Here is an 18637-nt window from a genome sequence, read left to right on the forward strand (position 1 = left end):
AATCTACGCCAAGAATATCAACCATTAATAATCCGCATGTTTTTTGAGGTGATCATGGATAAATAATATCTTGATGGATAGAATTAGTTTTCTTAAAGCAATTAGATGAACTAAATAAGGGTATGTTCTCCCCGACTTATTTTCAGTTCAGATCAATTCAGTTCAGTTCAGCTCTGGACAATATTTTTACTCTCACATATCACTATTCATTTCAGTTCAGTTCAATTCAATTCAGTTCAACTGTTTTATGCCCAACAGAACAGGCCTAAGCTTACTTGAACTTTTTTTACAGGTACTAAATCAAATGGCAGCAATGGGAAAAGAGAATCTGATCACCTGGTTGTTACAATCAATGCCAATGACCGACATTTCAACGAATAAAACACACAAATTAACCAGAAGTCCATTCAAAACTCCAAATGGTTTATTAGAAGCTATTCTCTTGAATGCAGTTAAAAGACTAGGAAAACTTGTGATTGAAGGACTCAGAATTCAAATGGGTGTTAAAGAAGTAATAAAGAAGCAGCAAGTTATGGGTCGACGAAGAAGCGAAAATGGTGAAGAAAAGATTGAGGATCATACAAATGGTGGCGCAGTGATTATTATGGCAATGCTTATTCAACCAAGAGATCCTGAAAAAGGGTATGAACCAATGAATGAGATGATGATTGGTTTTGTTGAGGCAGTAAAAAATGAAGATGATGAAGAAACTGGGTTTATAGTTAAAGGAGTTCATGTTGCTGGATTGGTTGCTAGAAAAAGAGATGGGCAAGTTATTCACAATTGTTTGTGGTATGTGTCTGCTTGATAAAAGGGTTTTTTCAACTTTTGATACTGCCTTGACAATAATGTTGAACATGATCAGAAGATCTTGATTATATAGGTTAAATTTTCTAATTATACGACAAAATATTGGTAGGATGTTAAGGGATTTCGCTATTTAGTACTACCAATATATGAGTTATTTTGCTATTTAGAGTTATTTTACAACTCTAAAGGATCCAAACATCCAATATATATGTTGCGTTCTAATGTGGTCTGTATTCATTTGGAGTTTTTCGTTCAGCCTTGAGAGATAGACAGATAGTTATCTTAATTCATGTTGTGTATCACTTCATCTCTTTTTAAAACTAAGTAAAAAATGAGTTTACATAATTGTTAGTTGAATCATATATTCATATGCAATGTGTAGTATGAAAATTGAAAAACATAAAAGATATATTACTTTTTGAAGTGGATATTAGGAGTATTCTTGTTGAAAAACATAGGTAGTATGGCATTTCAGTTGGGGGGATGTGGATGTGCACATAAACATATGTTTTAATATTAATGTCATATATGTCTGGATACAGCATAGTCAGCTGAATACTGATCATGTTACATTTAAGATCTTGATAATGAATAGAATCTAATCAACCTCAGCTGGAAGCTAATCATATTCATGCCAATAGTTGGACACAAATCATATAAACAGCATGTTAACCTACACTAAGCTAATGGCCTACTAGAATACTACGATATCGATTAGTAACAGGATATTACATACATTCTACAATAACGCCTCTTTGCCCGAGTCGGTTGCAAATATGGCCGAAGGTTGAGTTAGATGATTCTTCATACAACCAGAATTCCGATGGCAAGTACACGACCATATCATTCAATAGCTTGAACTGGATGTCCTTGATTACTGCGGGGGAAATCGGGGGAGGGGGTAACACTCTTTAATAATTAAACCATGAAACAAAGAAGTTTATACAGTATTTGAGATCAAACCTGAAGCATTTACATATGATTTACCTCTGGTGTTGAATAGAGTGAATCCCTGGAAACATACAAATGGGTTTTATTAGGACCGCTGCATCGATTTTACCAAGTGATCAAGGAATATACAAAAGTTGAGGTTGATTATAGCTTACCTACGCCTCTCCGACTTGGAAAGATGTTTGGACATTATGGAAGCCTGCCAGAAGTGCAAAGACCATACATTCAGCATTTAAAAACAAGTAAAAAGCGAGACTGTTATCATAGATATTATCTTTATATTACAGGGTAGATAATATATGTTTTTTAAGTTAATTGGGATCATATAAGAAGCTCAATCGACCAACATACAACAATAGAGAGTTCATAACTATTAGAATTAGGATTTCCAAATCCTGCCACAACAGGAGTATAATTCATAAGCAATAAGAGTCCTGCAGGACTCCTGAAGAAAAAAAACTGAGATATTCACTAAAGTACATAATTAACCCATAAAAAAGTTCTGAAAAGAAAAAGAAAAAAAAGCAGTGGTTTTGGCACCAACGCCATCTTGCACTGTGGAGAATAGCTAAATCTAGTTTCCTGAAAATGATTGGTATGAATCATTTTGTAGGAAATTACGAAACCATGCAAACTATATGTCCCACAACCCCTACCCCACCTCTTACTCGACTACTCGAGAGAACAAGAGACTACACAGAAACACGAGAGCTAATATGTATCTTTAGCAGATATCATTTTGTAAAGGGATAAAAGCTACAATACCTGCTCCTGAATTATGCTTCTTGCCTCCACAAGTTGCGCTTCAAGTTCAAGCTCCCTATCAGTAACTTCAGAGCTAACATCAGCTCCTTTTTGCTCATCTTGTAGCTGACATAAGCGCTCCTTCAAAGTCCAATTTTGGAGCCAACAATGACAAACATGTCAGACACAGCAATGTCAGAAGAATATCTCCAAAATGATGGGGGGAAAGGATAAGCGACATCAATATAACCTTTATTGAAGCCATCTTTGCACGAAGATTCTCCTCGATTTGACCCCTGCCCATGTGAAACGGTAGGTCAAAGACATCCTGCAATAAGACAACAGCAATAATTAATTTCAGTTTTTACTGTGAAAACAACCCATCCCTTCTGAATTCGTTAACTAGCAATACCGTCTTTCCGCCAAAAGGAGATTGTGAAAGGTCATTATCAAGTTTCTCGTTGGTGGTCAGAGGTTGCTTGGATGAGCCATTTAGGAAACCACGCATATCCTCCTGTCATCATGACAAGTCCATTTTTCAAAAACATTATCAATTTCAGAATTACATTTGCTATCTGAGCATACACACTGAAATGAAAAAATATAAGTTGAGCTAGATATAGCCATGCATTGCTATCTACCAATAGCAGTACACGGGAACCAAAACTTCTGATGCACAACAATAAGTCGGATCCCATGGAAATTCAGCAAACCAAGATGCTACCTCTGAAAAAAAAATTCCCCTTGTGCATATATAACCAAGGATAAGTGGATAACGATCAAGAAAAAAATAAATATCTGGGAACGTTGAGCTCCATCTATTTGAGCATGTCTCTTCCTCTCTGTTTCACGGAGAATCTTGCCTTATGAGGCATCTCTGCATTATCATTACTCGTATCACAAACAGATGTTTTTCAATAAACCACTTGATTCCTACATGATCATAGGCACAGGCTTTATTTGATGTAAATTACATAAATAGCCTTACTGATCATTTGCCGGTAAAACATGGTGGTAACGGCAATGAATTTATAGCTAAGTTGGTAAAGATAGACCTATCCCAATGCCCATGATCTATACTCCATACTCAAATACCTCTTTTTCGTCATAAATTTCATAATCATAAATTAACACTTTAGAGGTGGTATTGAGTGGATATGGAAATTTGTGAAGAAAAATAAATGTTCGGGGATACAATTCCATTACTATGGGAACTCATTACTCACATGCGACTTTTCTAATTCAAAATTACATATAAATTTATTACCATAAACATCATTGTTCAACGGCTACCAAATAGGGGAGAAATGCTTGAAGAGAAATTGAGGGTAGTAACCATCTTTTGCATAAGATAGAAACTCCATATTTGATTAATATGCACCCTTTTCTAATTGCAAAAGGTGCATATTCACCTTGGTTTAGACTCCTTTTAACCTACAAGAGATGTGTAGTTGTAAATTTGACTCACCCATATTGACTCTCTTACCAAGTTACCAGTAAGTAACAGTCTAAGATTGTAAATGGATTTTTTTAGAAATTTAGCCAACAATGTAGAACCAAGAAATTGGCATTATATGTCTGTTGAAAACTATTTGAAATTTATAAAAAGCTAATGTATCTCATCAAGCTCCCGCTAGTAGGATATATAATCAAATCAATGTATTTGCATTCTGAAATAAAGTAATAGGTAAAAAATAATGATGCCTAGAATAAGACGGCATAGATTCAGTCTAGCAGCTACCTGCGTTGATTTCAACATAGCCCTCAAATTGTTATTCTCTTGCATCAGTTCTTGATTTTTGGCCTCATAAGCATCAACCTGCAAACATACATGATTTAAGTTAGGCTTAGCCCTTTTGTTCTTCTCCCCAAAAGTCAGCATGTGAGCATTAACGAATCCTAAAATTGATCGACAAAACTAATCATTCTACATACAATCTTTTTATAGAAGTCATTGTCTGTCTTCTTTCCGTTCCACGTGCCGCGCTGCCTCCCTTCTTTCTGCTTACAATGTCATGAAAATTAGAATGAACAGAGAAATTTAAAATGAAAACAAAAATAAGTTTATCCATCATCAAACTATCTAAACTTACCTGCAACAAATTCATTATCTCCATGCCAGATCTAGATTCTTTCTTCTTCTCATTCACAACTTGGTTAAGTCTTTCCTGCAGATACCAAGAACTTAAAAATCATATCAAATATTTTTCACAAGGTCTAGTAGCCTGCAACTCCGATTCCTATGTATAAAAGTGATATAGCATATAACTTTAGACTTTCCAAAAGAAACGATACCTGCAGTTTTACGTAGTCTTTCTCTCTTTTCTTCATTTCATGCAATTGTTGAGTTCTCACTTGCTATTGGTCAGCACAAACAACAAAATCCGAAGTGTCAGTATAAGGGTCTTAATTGGCGGGGGAGAGAATCCTCCTGCGATTATTCCAGGAATTAAATTCTGACCTGATTGCCAATAACCATTTTCTGAAATTCATCTCTCTCCTGCTGCAATTTCTCAATTTGTCCTTTAAAAGCAGCTCTAGCTTTAGCTTCCTAAACATATGAAAAGCAGAAGCAAACACAATCACAAACAAACGTTGGCAGAGAGTATCTTTTCAACATGATAGTTAGATAAAATATACATGCAAGCATATGCTAGCAAGTTGAGTTAAACTGCATCCTTGAATTCGCAATCTTACAGCTTATAGTAGCATCCATGATCCTATCATACTTACAGCCTTCCCTTCAAATACAAGTACAGGAAGATTTTCTGTTCTTTTAGTAAAAGTTATCCATCCATTATTATGATACATGGATACACCATTTCAAACAGACAGGATTCCAAATGCAGGTTTATAGACTTGGAATGCTATATTGCTAAGTGCTAGCAGTTGATACTCCGACTAGTCTGGTTGACACCATACGTCCATACCCTTTAAGGCTTTAGCCCAATCTAACTTTACATACAATCCTGCCAACAATTAGGACTTTGGAAGAAGCGATGCGACTCCTAGGCATCTTTACTCCACGGAGCATCACACTTACAGAAATTCTGAGGTCTATAATTTTGTCAGCTTAACAAGAAATTCATAAAATTGAGCATCAAGAAATCAGGGCTTTTCTTTAAGAGAGTAAGGCAGGTTGATCGATGACTTGTCTATTGCCCACCAACTGTCAATACATCAATACATCAAAACCTTCTAGAACAATAATTGTGCATTGTATTCTTTGTTTCTTTTTGCTTTTGTGCTAGGGAAGAGGCTGCATTACTCATTATTTTCTTTACTAGTAAGGTTGTACGCCTGCACTGCTAGAGTCTTCCCCTTTTTCATGGGAATAGAAATTTCATAGGACTATCAATTAGTTCAGCTCTCAATATCTTGTAGTTTATATAATGTCAAGCAAAAAATTAATACATTTACATCCCAAAGTTTGTAACTCAGAGATTGAATATTCTAGAGCATACTCATATCACGTGTGTAACAAATCTGAGTCATAATGTATAAAGCATAAAACACTTATCAACAATTGGAATCATAATAATCAATAAGCAATATAGCTCTCTGTACCGTTCGAGTAATGGTTGCTATCTCCTTATCTTTTGCCGCCAACTGTGATTCAAGCCTCTCGATCTTGGCCTCCAACCTTGATATGTCTGAGTTAAGCCTACAATAGAGTCCAGAAAACCGAATAAACATGTGCCTATGATATAGCTAATTATCACATTACACTATCAATTAGGCAAGCACATACCTTGATACTAGAATGTGCATAAGAGGAAGCTATTGAATAAAATCAACATATACAGACCAAGTTCACATGACTAGTTTGGAGGACAGCATTCATAAGAGAGAAGAGGTCAAACTTACGAGCTACCAATTTTCCAGATCTGCTCTAGTACCAAATCTAACAAAGTAGATGATATTTGACTCAAGCAAAAAGTGTATATATATATATATATATATATATATATATATATATATATATATATATATATATATATATACTGATAGGAGCGGAAATCATCTTGATGAAGGTGTTCAGTACTGAGCACGGGGATCGTCAAAACTTCGTGAGTGTTCAAAGTGACAGACTAAAAAAAATAGGTGAGTAGTCTATCTTCACAGCTGGAAGTGCTCTCCTCAAGGGCATTGACTTCTATTACTATGCAAGTCGGTGTCGATAACACTCCATCCTCCATCTTTTTCTTCTACAATGGGAAAGTGATCCTTATTTGGAGAGTTGTGAGTGAAGTTGAATTGAAAAAATATTATGAAATAATTGTGCTAGGAGAGGTATAAATATGAAAATGTTTGATTTCAACTTCAAAAATTATTAGTTTTATTATAATATTGTAATTGTATTTGTTATCCCATGTTTGTCACCATCTCTCATTCATCACCATTCACCACTTTCTGAGTTTTGCAGCATTTCCAAATGAATATGTACACCCCCTACAAGCTTTCACTATTGAAGAAACAAAAACAAACACAACCAATACAAAGATATTGGCTAAGAGGGCATGCAAGATTGGGAAACTTTTCGTTTGGGCTGATCTTGTTGGGGTTATTGAAGATTGAAATAAGCTTTAGCAAGAACTGGTGACATAGTGTATAGGCACGTGAGCATGTTTGAGTGATCAAGGGTTTCGTGCAGCAATGTGCATCTTGTATGCTGATAAGGTAAAGAGTTTTACTTAATAGAAAAAGTAACGTCAAAATTAGTGCAAAAGTCCAAGTGGTGCAATAAAAGAGGGATGAAGGAAGTATCATTATTCCTCTACTGAAGCTATCTTGTTATTACCTCGTTGCATTGCAAACTTGACACTCCAACATACATATGGGCCTCTAACACTTCAGTTTCAATCAAAAAATGCAGGTTTCTGACACCCCTAAAGCTCTTGTAGCAAAGTTTAAGTAGCATAGCCATTTTTTTAGTAAGCTTTCATTGTATGGCAATGACACAAGCTGTTCTGTCTGCAATATGGATGTTCATGCAGCATAACTTATTCTATCATCTGAGTTCAGGGACCGCTTAGCCAGCACCAAAGATGGTTTCATTAAGATTCCACACCTCTACATGTCATTCTTAATAAAGCCTAACAAGCTGTAGTTTACATATGGCATTCATCACGTGCTAATCACCAGTTAAATATCTTCTATAAGCTTGCAGTTGTCTTAGATGTTTATTACTACAAAGAAACTCCCACAGAGTAACTGACAGAAAAATATATAAGAATGGTGAAATTATTTGCAAGATCAATATAGCTATGCCAAGATGTGCAAGGCAAAAGCATAAAAGCGATCATACTATAAGAAGTTATCTAATAAATATGAGGTGAGCTGCCAGCAAGTTAAGATGCTAAAGACATCTAACTATTAGCAGGCTGCTCAAAATAGCTTGCTGGAAGCTTAGGGTATATTTGTTTCGATGGAAAACATACAATGGAAAATATCCCTGGTGGAAAACACAAATGAATATTAGTTTTCTTTTGTTCGGTTTGATGAAATACTATTAAGCTAAGAACGGGAAAATGGAGATGTTGGGAATGAGAAAGTGGAGGAAAATAGTTTTCCTTCAAATTTAGGAAGAAAATGTTTACAACGGGATGGACAACTCTATTCCACCTTAATTTTCCTCTTCACATCACTTGTCCAACCAAACAACAGAAAATGGGGAAAATCGTTTTCCTCCAAAATAAACGGAACCTAAGTGGAACTTCAGTATGTAAAATATGAAAATGGTCAGTTTTCAATCAAAACACACATTCGATAAACAAACAACACAAGCCATCACTTTCAACAAACCCACTTATGATAATTATAGTAAAAAAAATCAGACACAAGATCATCAAAATCAAGATGACAAGTAAATCTAATTCAAACCATAGATCATCAATTTGAATCTCTAAAGATTTAACTACCAAATATAGACAAACCATTAAACCAAAATAAAACTGCAAATTCACAACATTGAACAAATCATACCGCTGTCTTTGCTCATTAGCAGATTCTCGGAAATCGATATCGCGTTGTCTCTGCTGCAACAAAGAGTACATACAGTTGCAAGTACGAGCAACAGAAACCTACCAAAAACAAAACAATTCTCACAAAAATCACTCACATTATCCAAATTAAATACAAAATCAAACAAAAAATCACTCACATTATCCAAATTGAACACAAAATCAAACAACAAATTGAAAAAAAGAAGAGAAATTAACCGGATCATTGGCAAATAGATCAAGCGATGCAGAAAAGCCAAATGTAACAAGAGTCTGATTAAGATACTTGATACAATGCTCCAGATTGTTAACATCCGCGAAATTCAACTCACTGTTTCCAGAATTTCAAACAAAAAATCAAAAATTCAAAAATGATAAACCCTAAGTTGTCTTTCAAATTAAATGTAAGAGTGAAGAAATTGACCTCATTGCGAAACCCGAGGAAGTTGGAGACTGCAAAAAAAACGAAGAGTTAGAGAGAGAGAGAATGTGTGGAATTTAGAGGAGAGAGAAAGCACGTACAGGAGGAATGGCGAAGTCAGTGTCAGACGACGGCATTATTGTTGTATAAATAGTTATTTGTTTGACAGCTTCAAAACAGCGAATGTAGGAAGATGGCGACACAGAAGAGAGAGAAAGAGAGAGATTTGGAGTTTTGTAGAGGATGGATCGAACGAATGAATGAAGCTATGAGAGAGAGAAAAATTTGAAAACGAAATTTCTGGGAGTGGTGGTTTTGGTGGAAAACTCAAAATAAAGGGATGAGTAATGGATGATTATTGTTTTTGAAAATATGGATGATTATTGCTAATGCAACGTTCATCTATAATAAATTGTAACTAATATCCCCTTTCCGACTTTCCCCTTGTTTGTACTCTGTACTGTCTTTGTGGCTCATATGAATCAAAAAAAAAATTGTAACTAATGACCATCACGAACAACCAGCGGTTTTAGAAATTGAATTACGTATGTTCGGGATCGTTTTTACTTTCGAGTTTAGGCATATTAGTAAGTTTATATATACTTTCTCCGTTTTTTTACATGTTATATTTTTCTTAAATGGAATGGTGCAAAATATATGTTATATTTTTTTTCGTTCCCGAAAATAGAAAATTTTATGCTACAAAATTACCAATTTACCTTTACTTATAACAATTAACCAAAATTAAACCTAATTAATTTAACCTTATCAGTTACCTTATTAGTTCTAACACCTAATTAGATCAGCTACCTTATTAATTCTAACACCTTATCAGTTTCATCTTTACCTTTTTCTTCCCTTTACTTTTCTTCCTTCTATTTGGTAAAACTAATTTTGTTAAATAACTTTATTTGATCTAAGATCTGAACTAATCATCTTCCTTCTATTTGTTTTGGGGAGTAATCACAATTTATTTTTAATTAGTATTGACAAACATATTCAACCACGTACTTCCTGCGTTTCAAAATAGTTGTTACACTTTTATTTTTCACGCATGTCAATACAAAATTTTGAGTTGTATTTGTAAAAACTACATAAGACGTAGCTATTTAAAAAATACATATTAAGACGAACCTAATAAGATCTCACATAACTATATCTTTATTCACGTATAAATCATAAACGATAGTAAAAGTAAATGAGTTTTTTACGGAGATATACCAGAGTAACATGGCATTTTGTAAGAATATATCTCACAAACTTTTTTTTGTGGGGATAAACCAACCTAAATTTAAGTTTTGTTAAAAGGTAAAAAAAAAAAAAATCTATTTTCAGCGAGAAAGTCAATTTTTTTTGCTTAATTACTCTTTGTATAGTGTGTGATATTCAATTGCTTCTATTACATTAATTTTTCTCCAAATTCTTCACAATCACTTTGTTGCTCACTCACGAGTGCCTACCAAGTCAAAGGCCGAAAATTTGACTTTTTCGTCAAAAATAATATCTTGGTACCTTTTAACAAGTTCCACGAAAAAATTTAGTGAAATATATTCCCTACAAAATGTCCTATCACCTTGATATATTCTCGCAAAAAACTCAAAGTAATACTCCTATGTGTGAATAATGGAAAATGTTCATATTTAATTTGAAATAGAGAAAGTATAAATAATGTAAAATGTCAAATTGGTAAATTTAACAAATCAAATAGAAAGAAGAAAAGGAAAGGTAAGAAGAACATTAGATCAGATCTTCTCATCAACTGATCAAAAACCCCCAATTACAATCTCAATCATCATAATTTGCCATTGTTGAATTTAGAGATCTTGAAAAAAAATGTCGTGTTTAGCTCTCTCTCTCCAACCCGTAAATGGGCCCGACATCTTGCTCCAAACCCGAGAATGGTTTCCTCCATCTCGCGCACTCGTCGCAGTTTCCGCCTTTCGAAACACCCGTCTCGCATTCTCTTCCGCCGCCGCCGCCGCATCTTCTCTCTCCTCCAAACACCACAACGACGACGTTTCCAGTGACCCCACAATCGTCGGCGATGACCCACTTGCTGCATCTAGTGGTCAGGTAATTGTGGGTGTTGAATCTCGTTATCGTGTTGTTTATCGTTTGGTAAATTCAATTTATGTTTTGGGTGTTACAACTGTTGATGATGATGATGATAATAGTACTAGTACTAATAATGTTTTTGAGTGTATTAGTATTGTTAATCAAGCTGTTAGTGTTGTGGTTACTGCTTGTAGAGGTGTTGATGTTACCCCAGAAAAATTGGGGAAGAAATATGCTGAGATTTATATGGCTCTAGATATTGTTTTGAGGGGTGTTAGTAATATTAGGTTAGCTGCTATGTTGGGTTCGATGCACGGTGAGAGTATTGCTAAGATGGTGCATTCTGCTATTGATACTGAGAATAAGGTTAGAGGGGCGGATAATTGGGCGTCGGCTGAAGGTTTGGCGGTGGAACATGAGGCGGGTGTTGAGTCGTTTTCGAGTTTGAGGTTTGAGTTGCCTAGTGAGACTCTTACGGCGGGTGATGAGGTGGCGGTTAGTATTGCTCCTGTGGGGGTGGGGGGTTTGAGTGAGCAGGATGGTGGGCAGAAGTTGGAGGATGATAAGGATGTGAAGGATCCGTTTGCGGCTAGTGATGCGATGAGTAAGCCGGAGGAGTCGTTGGCTGGGGAGTTTAAGAAGGATAAGGATGTGGGTTCTGATTTGAGTTTGGCGTTGGTGGGGCTTGAGGTGACTCCGTTGCCTCCTGCTGAGGCTGCTCAGCCTACTCGCATTGCGGTGGAAGGGTTTGAAGGGGATTATGGTGGGATTGAGTTTGGGAATGAGGAGGCTTCACTTAGAGAGACTTTTGAAGGGTTTAGTGACGCGTTTGGTGGTGGGTTGGATGTGTCTGAGTTTGTGGGTACTACGAAAGCTGTAAAGAGGGAGGGTCTTGGTGGGCTTGAGTTGTTACAGACTGGGCCTGATGGGGCTCCTGCTGCTGCCGCTGGTGCAGCAGGTACTCCACTTGAGAATTTATTGGTGCAGAAGACAGAGATGAAAGGCCCTGAGATGTATATTGTTGAGGAGATCAGTGCGGAGTTCAGGGAGTCTTTGCTTACTAGAGTAGGATTGATGGGTGTGATTTATTTGAAAACACTACCTCCAAAGACGGCAGGTGATAAAGAAACTGAATTCTCGTTCAGGATTGACGGTACAAATGCTGTTAAAAGAACTGTTGTGCAAAACTCTCGCGTTAGCAGCCTTGGCAATGGGATGTTTCATGTGCGAACACCAGCCTCTGAAGAGCCTTTACCTGTTCTTAAGTACAGTTTGATGCCTCAGATGACCCCCGTTCCTTTGCGAGTGAGGCTTGTTAAACGCCATGTTGGGACCTTACTCTCTGTCATGATACAGTATGTTTCGAACCCTGATTTGCTGGCTCCTCTTAGTGATGTAACATTTACTCTCAAACTACCAGTCGATCCTACACTACTGAAGGTCTCTCCTAAGGCTGTATTGAATAGATCTGAGAAAGAATTGAAATGGCACGTGCAAGAGATCCCATTGAAGGGTACTCCTGGGAAGCTTAAGGCGCGGATGCCAGTTGATATAAACGAAGAGGATACTGAAGAAGAAATTGATGTCGTATGTTATGTTAAGTTTTCTGTTAAAGGGGCTAAGACGCTCTCTGGTGTTTCACTTTGGCCTGCTTCCGAAGCTACAACAGAATTTTATGTGGTAGATCACAAGTTTGAAAGTGGAAATTACATGTGCAATTGACCTTTATGACCTGGTACGATCCTCACTGCCAGTTGATTGTATTCCCTCAATTCACTCCATAAATGGTTAGTCTTGTAAAAGGTTTTGTATTATTTGCCTGAATTAAAGCATGTAGCTGTTGATTTGTTATTTTTTTTACACTGATTTGGAAGGTGTGTGTGCTTGCGGCTGTGATATTGTTTTCTTTTCATTTTGTAATTGATGGTACTTATCATAGAGTTCACTGAAAATTCTTCTGTTGAAATTGTACATTGTATTCATCCAAGAAACATTTATTCTGAACTGTTGAGATTGAGCTGAATCACTTATTTTACTCATGTTGCAAATTAGCTTTCAAGATTCATTTTTCTTGATGAAGTGTGAACTAGATCAATTATTTTTCACATTTGTAACTACATTAGTACGACAAATTGTGGGAAAAGACTGTAACAAGATTAATGAATATATGAAACTCAACTTTTGTTAATGAAGATTCGATATGTACAGTTTGTTTCCTGTGCTAAGGGAAGAAATATTTTCTGCGGGAGTAGAATGAAGATCAGAGCAGACCAATTTAATGGAGTTCTCTTTGTTTTTTTGGTCTGTCGCATTATAATATGCGTGAGCAATGGTGATGTTTCATCAAATCCAAGAAGTTCATAACGTGATAAAGGTAAGGATTGATGGGTGGAAAAGGGAAATTTAGTTTCATCAAAAATCACATGACGAGAGATGGTGATTTTATTAGTAGCAAGATCAAGACACCTATACGGCTATACCCACGGTGGTTACGAGGATACCCCAAAAAGACACATTGTGTGAAGCAAGGGGCAAGTTTATTTTTAGCGGTAGTTGTGAGGTTGGAAAAACAAGGACAACCAAATATGCGGAGATGATCATAAGAGAGGATGATGAAAAATAATGCCTCAATCGGGGTTTTGTTCTTGAGAGTTTTGGTGGGCAAGATGTTGAGAAGATATGTAGTAGTCTCTAAAGCATAAACCTAATATATATAAGGATGGGGTGGAAGCATGGAATAGGAGTTTGCAGATTACATTGTTAATCATGTGAAGCATACGTTCAACTTTGCCATTTTAAGATAAGGTATGGGGACATGAATAGCTAAATATAATACCATGTTGCATCCAAATAATTTAAAAGGATCGATATCAAATTCCCGGCCATAATCACATTGAAAGGTTTTGATAGGGTGTTCAAATTGAGTCATAGCATTTTGAAAGTTGACAAAGACTTTGTACGTATATTTCAAATTTATATTTGAAAGATTAGTCCACACATACTCTGATATGGAAATAGTAATAATTATATAGAATTCTAGTTCTGTTAGGATTCTATGTAAATTAGGAATTTAATTTCAGTTTATTTTAATTAAGTGTTTAAGTCGATAAAGGAATCCTATTATATTTAGGAGTCTAATTCCTTATCAAAGTCTTATTAGGTATTTAATAGGCGTGTGATAGGTTTAATTAGGATAATTATTTATCTTGATCCTTAAGATAAAGATAATAATATTAGGTTTATCTTTTAAGCTTTACTAGTCAGAATAGGTTTAGGAAAACTTGTACTATATATATGAGTTTTCTACCATCAATAAGAAGAGAGAATGATTTTGAGTTTGAGTTAACTATTGTTTTAGGAGAGAATCCACAATCCTTGTTTTTACAAGTGAATCCAAAAACCCCCCAGTTGAACTGTGAGATGAAATACACCTGAGTTCTTCATATCCAATATATTTAGTTGAACCGTGAGCTGAAATACACCTGGGTTCATCATATCTTGTTACTTTATAAAATAAAACAACAAAAAAATACAAACTTTAATTGTCAAATCCACTAAACTACTTCAAGAGCCCAAACTTAGTGAAATCTTCAACAAGATTCACATCATACTCCGAGTTGGAGAAGTCCATAAATCAGCAAATGAATAATATGAAAAACACTATATGTAACAATATGAGAAGTGGCAAAAGGAACTCTAGCATATTTCCAATGGAGTAATTGTTACAAAATTTGGAGGTGGGCTCCTTATTATATTATATATAATTGTTACTCCTAATATAGCTTGAATTGGTTGCCATGTCTCAGACGATTGTGCCATGTTGTTTGGGGAAGGGTCGTGAGGGCGGTTGCAAGGCAAGTAGTTGGTGATGATGTGGTGACACTGTGATAGGATAAAGATTCCTCAAACTATTGCATCTCGTTAGCATATTATCGGAGAGTCATAACATTGTTAGCGATTTTTGTAGGGGTGATCTTGAAGAGAGAAAGTTAAAAATAAGTTAGAAAGTTGTCTTGAAGAGCTATGTTGATGTTGGTGCTATAATGAAAAGAAAACTTGACTTAAATCATTCATAAGGAAAAAAATTCCCATTAAAGCAAAACTATTTTTATTTTGTGCTACATGCAAAAATTATTGTAGAATACTCTACTATAATTTTATTTGCTTGCTAGAAGTGTAGAAGTTCACTTCATTTCCATCACCTCTTCTACTCTTCCTCTGCAATAAGATGGTTCAATATTTCTCTTTCCATAATCCTTTTATCATCGCTTTAAAAACAACAACAAAATTAGATAGAGAGAGCAAAACCCCACAATTTATAAACATGTCAATTAACCTAATTGAATTAAACCCATAATTTATAAACCTCTCAATTAAGCCAAGAAAATCAAACCCCAAATTTATTTCCTGCATCGAGGAAACTTCACACGCTAGTAATGTTTCAGTTGACAGAATAAACTTTTCTTTCTTTTCAAGAATCAGGTAAGCACTAAAATTATTTGCATTTTTCGTGTTCTTATACTCTTGTTCTGAGAAATGAGTGTGAAATTTCCAATCTTTCTTTTTATTTTTTGAAATTTTGCTAAGCTTGATTCTAATGAAGAAAGATGGATTTATAATAGAGGTGATCATGGGCCGGGTCGCGGCCAAAAAAATTTTGCCCATTGGTCGGGCCGGGCCTAAATTCGGGCCGAATTTTTGTGTCCAAAGCCCGCTATTTCGGGCCGGGCTTAGCGGGCTTTTGCGGGCCAAAAAATAGACTAAACAGTCGTTTTTAGCTTGCCCAAAGCCCGCCCAAAGACCAAAAAAACGACCGGGCCGGGCCGGGCCGCGGGCCGAAAAATTCTGCCCAAAATCCGGCCCAAAAACGGGCCGGGCCAAAATGATCACCTCTAATTTATAATCTGATGATAGAAAAACATGAACCCAATAAATCTCAATTGATACTCAATCTCATACAATATCTTTGTGCAATTCTTTTAAGTGAAAGTATTGGGTTAGACCGTCTGACCCAATACTTTCCGTCGGACGGGCTAAGCAATCGCAAGAAAGAAGACGAAGAAGATGCAAGGACTTCACCATCAACAGTAGCAACTCGCATCTCTTATCTCCGTTGCTCTCGCCAAATATGACTCTTCATCTTCTTCTTCAATCACCACCTCTTCTTCCTCCATTCACACTGTCGCCACGTTATCATCTTCCTCAATGAGTCAAGAATCGGACGAGTCAAATCGTCTTTCTGCCCATTAACTGATATGATTTTCCAATTTCATTCGAATCGTCTTCTTCCTTACGGTTGCTCAGTCCGTCCGAAAGAAATTGGTGTGTTTTTTTTGCAATTTTTGGAAGGATGAGAGAGAGAATGAGTAATCATAAGAAGATAATGCTTTCCTTCCTGTGATATGATTTTTCTTTCATTTGGTCTTCTGTGTTCTTTCAGTTGGTGTATAAATTCTTTCAGCTTGTGTTGTTATCATGTCATTTGGTCTTCTGTGTTCTTTTAGTTTGTGTGTAAATTCTTTCAACTTGTGTTGTTTTTCTTTCATTTGGTCTTCTGAATAAAAATTGAAATCAATTGAAAAAAATTTGAAACCAACTGAAAAAAATTTGAAACCAACTGAAAGTCGTTCGACCAAATATTATGATCAGACGCGTCTGACGCAATACCTTCTCCTCTTTTAATTGACTTCTATTTAGATCCTTAATTTGTTGTTTTATTATCAAAATTATGACTTGTGTTTTTGTTTTTTTGTAATCGTGATCTTCCATGTACTTTCCACTGCTAGAATTGCTACATTTTCTTCAACTTCGGTTGTCTAATTGTAAGCATTACGGAGGCTCTGTACAACGACTATCAATAAATGGAGCCCTAATCGGTGAACATGAACTATTATTTAATAACAACTAATTTTTAGGCTTGCCCAGGTAATTATAATGTTCATAAATATAACACCAAATATTACTTGGTTTACTAGTTAAAGCGTTAGTGTATAAGCTTTATGGATTAAATTTTATAAGATGCATTTTCTATTTTTTTTATTATATGCCAACAATACAACAATTACAACAATACTAGTTAAAGCGTTAGTGTATAAGCCTATTCTGAAGCTACGCTTGAAGAAAAGTGGGCTAGGATTATGATTTGTAAAGAGTTTTCTTAAAAGAGAGATTTTTTTTTTTCGATGTAGATAGTGATACAAGGAATTTTAACACTAACAAAAATATGCAACAATTAGACATTTAACTCAAAAAATTCTTTTCTTGTGTATTGACAATCTAACCAAATTAAAAACATAGCCCATATATAGTATACCTACTTCATTTGCTGCAATAAATACATAGGAATTTTTACTCCCTTTGTGAAGTAGACTCTAGAAAACAGACAATTTCCTCATCATACTTACCACTTGCCACCACAAAAAAAATTGTCATTATAATTGAAAGTACTGTGTATCCCCTACGTCAGCATCATCACTTTGTTTTTTCGACAGGACGTCAGCATCAACATATCGTTAAATCTTTAATCTGGTTCGTAATTTAAATTGTTCTTTATTAAAGAGATAGCGAAAGAGAGAGAAAGCCATTATCTATTTATGTCAACCAACGCATCCCCCGTGATGATCATTCAATCTCACGTCGTCGTTCTACATGCACATACAATAACCATTAAATTAAAGGCAAGATGAAGTATGTATAGGAATTATACTATGTTTTCTAATACTCTCTTCGTCTTTCTTTATACTTATTCTTGTGCAACTCTTACTCTTGTTTGAAGATTTGAATTTTCGACGTTTTCCCACTAATCTATAAAACAACTAGCTTCTATACACACGATACGTGCGACAATAATTTTTTTGATCGGACTTTCGTATTTTTTGATAACTAACTTTATGTACGTGTAATAATATATGTGCGGCGAAAATTTTTTATAATGATGTAAATTGACAACTGTTTTTCAATATGTAAACAAAGTATGCACTTACAATTAATATCTCGATCATTTTAAAAAATGAACATAAGAATACCTTGTATTTTAATTTGTTAAGTTTGAATTTTACTTTTTTTATTTCATAATTCTTACAACACTTATTCATTGAAGATCAAATTTTATAAACTTTGATCATGAATTTTCACCATTATATATATAGAAGAAGTCGAACAATGCAATTGTTATAGTGTTCATTAGTGTTTATTAATTAAATTTTTTGAAATGGGCTTTTCACTATATATCTTCGAGTTTTTAGAAAATTCATCGTATATTCTCAATCTCTTGAGAACACACCATATACCCTTAAGTTTTGCATGAATACATCTATTACCGTTCGTCAACTGGAAAAAAGTAAAATTACATTGCAACAAGATTTGAACACGTGACCTCTTGCAGTTTTACATGACGTAATGATGTCCACATTATTATATATATATTTGTACCTTTTAAATGTTGAGTTTTCCTTAATATATTTTAATGGAAATGAGAAAAAATGCATATCAAATTTGTAAAACAGTACCAATCTAAAGCAACATCCGGATCCAAATACTAGTTATATATTATAATATAAATGAGTAATGACTAGCTAGTTCCTCATTTTGACAAACTAGTTGTTGCCTCTTTCTTTCCTCTCTCTATATTAAATGCAACACCTTTGATAGAATT

General features: G+C 35.2%; 2 protein-coding genes across 3 annotated transcripts; one reads left to right on the top strand and one right to left on the bottom strand.

The window, feature by feature from the left end:
- Positions 1-1302: 1302 nt before the first annotated feature.
- Positions 1303-9282, bottom strand: LOC104902406 (uncharacterized). Of its 2 annotated transcripts, none has more exons than XM_010690179.4 (16): positions 9030-9282; positions 8932-8960; positions 8727-8838; positions 8491-8588; positions 6073-6169; positions 4967-5056; positions 4801-4863; positions 4599-4673; positions 4441-4506; positions 4247-4324; positions 2918-3019; positions 2756-2833; positions 2527-2646; positions 1917-1960; positions 1774-1822; positions 1303-1687 (listed from the first exon to the last, which is right to left on the bottom strand). In XM_010690179.4, the coding sequence occupies exons 1-15, from the start codon at positions 9063-9065 to the stop codon at positions 1783-1785; spliced, it is 1128 nt and encodes a 375-aa protein (XP_010688481.2). In that variant the 5' UTR covers positions 9066-9282; the 3' UTR covers positions 1303-1687; positions 1774-1782. The 2 variants fall into 2 exon arrangements, with proteins under 2 accessions (XP_010688481.2, XP_010688482.2); XM_010690180.4 differs by having other exon boundaries at positions 1798-1822; positions 9030-9281.
- A 1333-nt stretch (positions 9283-10615) lies between these two features.
- On the top strand, positions 10616-13018 carry LOC104902407 (hypothetical protein). The gene has a single exon (XM_010690181.4). The coding sequence runs from the start codon at positions 10762-10764 to the stop codon at positions 12703-12705; it is 1944 nt and encodes a 647-aa protein (XP_010688483.2). The 5' UTR covers positions 10616-10761; the 3' UTR covers positions 12706-13018.
- The last annotated feature ends 5619 nt before the right edge of the window (positions 13019-18637 follow it).

The sequence above is a fragment of the Beta vulgaris genome, chromosome 8 (genome assembly GCF_026745355.1).
Source record: "Beta vulgaris subsp. vulgaris cultivar EL10 chromosome 8, EL10.2, whole genome shotgun sequence".
Classification (NCBI taxonomy): Eukaryota; Viridiplantae; Streptophyta; class Magnoliopsida; order Caryophyllales; family Amaranthaceae; genus Beta; species Beta vulgaris.